The sequence below is a fragment of the Mustela nigripes genome, chromosome 17 (genome assembly GCF_022355385.1).
Source record: "Mustela nigripes isolate SB6536 chromosome 17, MUSNIG.SB6536, whole genome shotgun sequence".
NCBI classification, from domain to species: Eukaryota; Metazoa; Chordata; class Mammalia; order Carnivora; family Mustelidae; genus Mustela; species Mustela nigripes.
Window position 1 is genome coordinate 41,015,694 of NC_081573.1, and position 8,261 is coordinate 41,023,954.

Consider the following 8,261-nt stretch of genomic DNA (forward strand, 5'->3'; position numbering starts at 1 on the left):
GTCTTTTTTTTTTTTTTTTTTTAAGATTTTATTTATTTATCAGAGAGGGGCGGGGAGAGAACGAGCACAGGCAGACAGAATGGCAGGCAGAGGCAGAGAAAGAAGCAGTCTCCCCACTGAGCAAGGAGCCCGATGTGGGACTCGATCCCAGGACGCTGGGATCATGACCTGAGCCGAAGGCAGCTGCTTAACCAACTGAGCCACCCAGACGTCCCAGGAAAGATGAGTCTTAAACAAATGAAAACATTATCCTATTGCTGCTCAGAGCTCAAATCCCTGGCCGGGGCAGCATGCTAAGACTCACGGCAGGTTTTAGGTGAAGGATTTATTGGCTACCACAGGGCAAGACTTTACTTTTGTTTAAATCACATTTCCCCCCCCAAATAGATGCTCAAATTCAGCTGTGGGGCAAATCCTGGACTGTTCACTTAAAAATTCCCAAAGACGGCCGGGGCTCGTCACGACACCTGGCAGCACAGGTTCCTGCTTCCTGACCCCAGACTTCTGGTCAATCCCTGACACTTGGGTGGAGACACGTCCCTGCGGGGCTGCTGCCCCTCGTCCTGCCCACGGAGCCCAAGAACCGGCCCAGGAGTCACAGTGCTTGCCTCCCTCTGGGACCGGACCAGGGCTCCAGTCACCCACACCGAGTCAGAGAACTGCACGCAGAGACCAGAACGAGGCTTCCAACCTTCGTTGATGCCAACCACTGTGAGGAGAGGCTGAGGCCTGTTTCCCCAAAGTCACGACTGACCCTTCCCCATGTCTACAACCAGTCTTCTTGAAGCTCTCTCAGCCCACCTCCAAAATATCAGGAGCACCCGTGCTCTAAAAGCCTCTGCTTGCCAGCCCTGATCTTCCAGTCCAGACTGCCCTCCTAAAAGAATGTTCTTTCTTTCTCTTTCCACTTGACTCAAGAGATAGCTGCGGCTTTGATGCATTGCTGCAGCTGAGTGAAACTAAGATATTTTCTGAACCAATAAAGATGATTTCATGCTCTATGGTCCAAAGTGTCTCTTGGATAGAAAAACATTTTAAAAATACTTAAGGCCACATGTGTCTCTCTCCCAGGCCACAGACTCTCAGTAATTCCAAGGGCAAAGCTCTTCACACGAGGCCAATAGAGTAAGGAGGCCTCAGAAGCCAGGGCTGCTGGCCCCTCGCCCCAGCTTGGCCCTGGGCAAACCACCCAGGCACCAAAGCCATTTCCCTGACTGAGAACTGGCAGCAGCTCTGGCAAGGCCTTCATCACCAAGGAGACCGAGCACCAGTCAGGACCCGCTGCGTGATTCTCCTAAGGACATGGAAGGCCAGATGCTGCGGTGGTGAACATCACGGCAGCCTCCTGCTGGGAAACCACTGAATGCTGAGCTCAAGCCAAATACGGCACAATTTTGTGGAAGTCTAAGAACATCGACTGTCCTTGTGAACTGCTCAGATAATGAGAAAATAATGACACTGGCTCCACGCACTGCTGGCTCTCCCCATACACACGTGAGATCTCTAGCAAAGGAAGACAGGCTCTCAGGATGAGGGAGAGAATGTTCTAGAGTCACCAAAATCTCACTTGTGCCAACACCACTGTCACCGGCTGTGGGACCCTGGGGAAGTCCCTTAGCCTCTCTGAGCTTCAGCTTTCTCTCTGGGATGTGAGGCCACTACCTCGCCCTCCTGGGTAGTCGGAAGGGTTAGAGACCCTAAGCCCAGCATAACTTCTGGTGGCTCTTTCCTTAATCACAGGGACCCAGCAGTGGGAAGCCACCAGGTCAGGTGCAGGTGGGAATGCAAGGCTGCAAACACCAAAGGGCACGACAAACCCATTGGTCCCATTTGTCATTTACCCGCAAGGGCCAGAGACCAAGGAGGAAGACGGTGACAAAGAGGAAAAGACCATCAGGAAAACAAACGTGGCTAGATATCAAGCCCTCCCGAGAGTGGGTATTTCCAAATTGCTCCTAATAGCTAACCTCGCAGCAGCAGGCATTTTTCTGGCATGATCTTTCCCATCCTATGAACCGTGTTTCTGAGTCTCTGGAGTTAATATTCGGTCCCGGTTTTGTTCAAAGAGTTTTAACATTTTCTGCATGTCGTGGTCAGCCTCAATCACCTGGAAATTAAACACATGGGTCACAGGGCTGCACTTGACCTCCACATCACCCCCCCTTCCCAGATGAAGAGGGACAGAGATGGAGGCAGGCCGGAGGAGGCAAGGAGAGGCAGAGAAGTCCAAGGTCACAGGCAGATAAAAAGGAGGGTTAGAGCAGAACAGCACCAGGTTCTAGGCTAATTCACATTCTCAACTATGTTTCCACTTAAGAATCTGCTACGGTTGTCCCTGCAGCTTGCCCGTGAATGATTTTTCCCCCCATCATTTTAGGTTACCCAATTATGATGGGGGAAAACAGATTTTATTTCCTTAAAAATCCAGTAAAGTAACATCTCACTTTCCAGCAACCTCATAGCCTGGAAGCACCATGAAGAGTAGACGTGTCTGAGCAGCCTACACAGATGTCCCTCAGGCTACGCACAGAAGTCTGCGCGCGGCCCTCCCTCGGATCCCACACCGGGTGCACGTTCCCGACCATCTCGGGATCCATCTGCCTGCCTGAAAAACTGAGCAGCAGCATATCCGGGGAGGACAGGACAGGACAGGGAAGCAGGGAAAGGCAGGGCAGAAACAGCACACAGTTAGAAGTGGCAAGTGTGGGCAGGAGAAGCTGCTACACGAAGCCAACACAGGAACTCCAAGACAAGAGTGGTCTAGGGCAAACCGTCCTACACACCTCAGCGCCTCCTAAGGGCACCACTGTGTAACAGACCAGGACAGCGACCGGTGTTTCTTCAGATGCCCTGGGTCACCGAGGAAGGGGGCAACGAGGCTCCGTGGTTGCCAGCCACTGGAGAAGGGATGGTTGCATCAGAGAGACCACCATCCCCAGGGGCTGAAGCCAAAACCCAGGGCTAGAGGCTTCAGCCATCTGGAACGCTCCTTTACCAATGACACTGGATAAGTGAGATGCTACCGTGGCCACCGGTGTAATGACACAGGGACAGGCCACCTTCTCCTGGGTCCGTCGAACGGACCCGGAGACTCGGTCTAGAATGGGAACCAGGAGAGAGAAAGGGCCCCATCTACCCTCCCTGCTTCCTTCCTTTCAATCCACCAGCTCTGAAGGACCTGGCCCTTCCCTGGACTGCAGAATGGCTGACGTTCCCTGGGTCACTCCTCCTTGGAAAAGTCTTCAGCCCTGCCAGAGGTACTTACCAGAACAGGGGCTGCCACAGGGAAAAGGGCCCCTTTGATGAGCCACTCCTCATAGAGGTGGTGAATAGCGTTCAGGTATTCCTGCAGGAAACACATAACACAGAGACACACGTATGCACCCAGGCCATTGGGAACAGGGAGGGGAGCAAACCTCTCCAGCAAGGATCTCAGGCGGGGGCGTGGGTGTTCATGGGCACGGGGCACTGGCTTGGACAAAGGGGTCCAACCACCAACCTGCACAGGAGGAGAGCCATAAATGCAGCCACTCCCTCCACCAGCCAGCGGGGCACGGCGACAGTTAGAGGCACCCCTCTAGCCGCCTACTCCCTCCCTCCAGAGCTACCCTACGCCGCTGGTGCCTCGCACACACCATCCACCTGGCCTCTCTTCTGACACCCACTTCTCCATCAGCAGGGCCACCCGTTCCTTCGTGGTGGGGTCCACAGCTGCTCCACGGCCGAGGGTCCCAGCCCTAGGCAGCCTCTCAATCGCCCTATCCACTCTGTCCTTTCCAAGAAGACTGTGACCTTCACTGGCCTAGGAGGCCCACTCCTGCTGCTTCCACCCAGCAGACAACTTGTGCCCTGTGGGCCTTCTAGATCATGAAGACCAGTATCAGAAAGCCCCATAAGGTGGAACCCAGGAGAAAGGCCCGGACACATCCCTAAGCCATCAGTGTCTCTGCATTGGGCAGAACTGGAGAGACACTTCCTCATGCGTAGGCCACAGTGCTCTGGCCACCCACAGCCACCTTCCCAAGCAGCAATTTTACTGCCAGCCCAGAAGCTCCCAGGGAAACCACAATGCCACCTTTTCATCCACCCCCCGAGTTATCCTTTGACAATGACAGATGTGTCCTATAAGCTTTGTCAGAAACACTGAGATAATGGCCCGGCTAATAATGGTTAGGAGGGACTCCAGACATGCCATTTCTTCAGAACATCTGGGTCACCACACAGAGTGCCCGTGCCCTACCACAGCCTGGCCCAGCCCTACCCCCACTGCGCCCTTCCTCCCATCACTCATGTTTCTAAATTTCAAAGGAGCTACCTAGAAGGGCATAGGCCTCCTACGCCCTCATGCTGGTATTAACCTTACTGGTGTTTGGGTAAGACAAGACTGGGTGGGCCTTGGGAGCCGGACAGGTCTTCCAGGACCTGCAGACCAGCCCATCCTGATTTCAGACTCCCATGATGTCCCAGGAAATGCCTGCCCAGCCTCTGTCCCAATGGCATTCACATGAGGCATTCAGCTCAGTATCAAGTGAGCAACTCCTAGGTGCCAAGCTCTAGAAAACTTGCTGGGGATGCAGGGAATAAGACCGAATCTTAAAAAGCTCAGTTTGCTAAGGGATGGGGAACAAATATTTAACCAACAGTTTCAGTATGCTTGTCCTTAGTGCCGTGATCATCGTAAGCCCAGAGGTTAGGGGAGCACAATGGAGGGAAGGTCAGGGAAGGCTTCCTAGAGAAGGTGACATCTGAGCTGAACTTGGAAGGCAACAGAAACCACTGCACAAAGGCACATTTGTGTAACTGCAGGGTGAGTGTGAGTGCGTGTGTAGCCACGACTGGTGTTTATGGCCAGAGCATGAAAGGCAGGGAGTGGATCTGGCACAATGTGGGGGGACATGCTACAGCGGGGCCTTTATTCCAGACAGCAGCGAGACACTGGAGGGCTGGGGGCTGGGAAATTGCAGGAATGGTGTTCTGTCCTGGGAACACTGCCCCAGCAGCAACTCGAAGCCCAGTTTCGGAGGGAACGTGGGGGCGTGAAGGAGCAGGAAGAGGAGAGCAGTCCCACAGTTACGACGGTCCTGACAGGAGGCCCCATGGCCCTGAGCCAGACCCCAGAAGGGCAAGGCTCTGGGCGGGGACCTGAGAGGACCGCCTCCGAGCCCAGCACGGCACTCAGCGCTGGGGGTGTAGCTGCGAGCAGGAGGGAGTGTTCTAGCGAGGCTCCAGAGCTGGGCACAGCGGCAAGCAATCCTCAGGAGGTGGACAGGACACACCCTGGGGGGGGCCCTGCAGGGGGCGGGAGAAGGGACACAATCGGGCAGAGAGGGTGGCAACCACCACATCCAGGGCCCCAGGAAATCAGGCGACTCTGGACTTCACACAAGGTCTCGGGCCACAGCGCAAGTCAGAGTTTGCCAGGCAGTGGGCTAAACTCGCACTTCTCTCTCCACGGCGACAGCACAAGGATCTCATGGAGAGAGGGGCCAGGCTGGGACGGACGAGGCTTCCCGGTCTTTGAGTGGGTTCCAGGGGGCCCTTACCAGGGGAATGACCGTCTCCTCTTCCCTGCATCTCAGCTGCAGCCTCTGGTAACAGGTCTCAGGAGTGGTCCGCAGGTACACTGAGATTTAAAGATCCAGAATGTGGCTCCAGTTACTCTGTCTGTGGCTTGCCAGTGGAGGCCAGGGTGAGGGGGAAGGAAGGCCTGGGCGTCAGGCGTGGAGAGAATCATCTGCAGGTGCTCGGAGCAGGAGACATGGACCACAGCCGGTTCCCAGTAAAGTAACATCTCACTTTCCAGCAACCTCATAGCCTGGAAGCACCACTTTTATTTTCTTGCCATGTCACCAGTCCCACGGGGTTGTTGGGAGGCTGAACGAGGTTCCGCATGGGCACAAAGTTTCGCCCAGGGTTCTGGCGCAGTGGGCCTCGGGAAATGTCCTGGTTCTGTCCCTCCTCCCTCCCTTACACACTGAAAGAACCCATCAAATCACAATGGACCCAGGGAGAGCAGCTTGCAGAATAAAGCAAGGAGGCACCGAAAGCCCCCAGATCCTGCCTGCCCTTGGAGAGGAGGCAGAATTAACGTAGGGGAAAGGATCACCAGTGGTGGGGCCCTGCCCGCTGTCCCTGCAGGCTGGCAGTCCCACCAAGCACATCTTTCCTGGGGCCTTGGGCAGGGAGAGGGGCCTCTCACCTATCAAATCGACAGACACGTCGATGTTCCTCACGATCCAGTCAAACCATTCGGACAGAACCACGTAGTCCACTTCGGGCATCTTCCCGCTGTAACGAGAGGCGTTAGGGTTTTATGCTTCAAAAGGATCCGTGGGTGGCTTCTGTGTAAAGAGCACGGCCCAGGACACCAGGGCACAGCACGACCCTCTGCCGCCAGGGGACGGTTTCCGCTCAGAGGCAGCAAGTGCCACGGAAGTAGTCGTTGGAAACGCTCCGCTGGGACTTGAACTCCAAGCACAGAAAGGGGCTTTGAGGCCCATCCCTGGAGAACAGGGACAGCGCTCAGGTTGGAAGGTGGAGCAGAAAACCAATTTACCTCTAGAAAGTTATTTTGTGCAAATAATCATGGATGCCCATGGCAGCACCTCCAAAAATAATGAAAACTGAAATCCTGGCATGCCGAGAGAACAGCAAACCATGCAGGAACTGAACGATGCCACAGTGAAATAGTTCTTAATGATAGAGAAAACACTCACAATTGAGCGTTCAGTGAGAATAGCGAGACATAAAATTGTGCGTAGTGTGACCCAACTCAATTTTCATGAGAAACCGTTCACACATCTTGAAAAAAGACTGGAAAAGAAAGACAACAAAATGCATCCAGTGCTTTTCTCTGAGCTGCAGGTCTATAGGAGACTTGAATGTTTTCTTTCTACTTTCCTGTAGGTTCTAAAATCAGCAACATAGCAATTCCCAGATCAAAGTTTGGGAAGAAGGGAAGTAACTACATGTTTAATTAAAATGTTAACTGAAAAAGGAAGGAAGAAATCAAGACAAGAAACCAAGAGTGTAAGAGGCCGGGCGTCTGTTCCCAGGTCCTGTGCGTCTCCCCGTCTCAGAAGGAAACCCACAGGGAAGAGCCAGAGGACAGGCAACCGGAGGACACACACCTGCCAAAGGCTAGGTGACCCTCTGCCGCCCAGGAGGGGAATTCTCTCTCTCTCTCTTTTTTTTTTAAAGATTTTATTTATTTATTTGACAGAGAGAGATCACAAGTAGGTGGAGAGGCAGGCAGAGAGAGAGAGAGAGAGAGGGAAGCAGGCCCCCTGCTGAGCAGAGAGCCCAATGCGGGACTCGATCCCAGGACCCTGAGATCATGACCTGAGCCGAAGGCAGCGGCTTAACCCATTGAGCCACCCAGGCGCCCGGGAATTCTCTCTTTTAACACGCCACCCACCTTGGATACCATCTTGGATCCACTCAGAACAGGGTTTGGCAGGCCTGGCTACAAGACAGGAGCTGTGCCTGGGCCCAGAGTACATGGTGGGGGGGGGGGGGGGGGGGGGGGGGGGGGGACAGGGGGGGGGGGGGGGGGGGTTGGTTGCTGATGAATGCTGGGGGTAGGAGAAGAGCCCACTGGAAGGGCGGTCTGGAGCCGGCCCCCCGCGGGGCTCTGTGCACAGACTTCCAGCTGCAGGGCGGAGGGGTGCAGCGATGGGCACAGAGGAAGGCAAGAAGCTGGGACTTTCGGAGACGGGATTCTCTGGGAGACCAAGGCCACAGCAGCACTGTCGGGGGCCCGAATGACAACATGGCACAGACTGAAGAGGGACACCAGCCCCTAGTCCTTGAGACTGCCATGGTGCCCACAGGGGAGACCGGCTGTGCTCGGCCTGCACAGCAGAAAGGTAGACAGTGCCCAAGAGAGATGAGCAGGGGCAGAGGGGCAGCTGTTGGTGCCTGGGAGCCCTTCAGGCCCTGGAGCAGACTGACACGTGACGGCTCCCTGAAAAAGTGGGGGAAGGCAGTGGGAGGAAGGGCCACAACACTGCAGAGGGGACCAGAGCCAGTGAAATCCAGGAACTAGAGGGAAGGGCTTTAAAACCACAGGCTAGTATGGTGTGAGGACAGGTGGCTACCCAGACCCTAGTTCTTTCCTCTTATTTCCTTAAGAGTAGCCCATTATTGGGACGCCTGGGTGGCTCAGTTGGTTAAGCAGCTGCCTTCGGCTCAGGTCATGATCCCAGCGTCCTGGGATCGAGTCCCGCATCGGGCTCCTTGCTCGGCAGGGAGCCTGCTTC

At 54.9% G+C, this 8,261-nt stretch overlaps 1 protein-coding gene across 3 annotated transcripts in view; it reads right to left on the reverse strand.

The window, feature by feature from the left end:
* Positions 1-29: 29 nt before the first annotated feature.
* The window catches only part of TK2 (thymidine kinase 2), a 28,611-nt gene continuing 20,379 nt past the window's right edge, over positions 30-8,261 (reverse strand). For 2 of the 3 annotated variants that reach the window (XM_059381708.1, XM_059381706.1), the window contains 4 exons: positions 6,200-6,288; positions 5,544-5,623; positions 3,266-3,346; positions 30-2,107 (listed from right to left, as the gene is read on the reverse strand). In XM_059381708.1, coding sequence (XP_059237691.1) covers positions 2,009-2,107; positions 3,266-3,346; positions 5,544-5,623; positions 6,200-6,288 — 349 coding nt within the window. In that variant the 3' untranslated portion in view covers positions 30-2,008. Of the gene's footprint in view, positions 2,108-2,131; positions 2,898-3,265; positions 3,347-5,543; positions 5,624-6,199; positions 6,289-8,261 lie in introns of those variants that run through there. The other variant, XM_059381707.1, reaches the window with a different exon arrangement.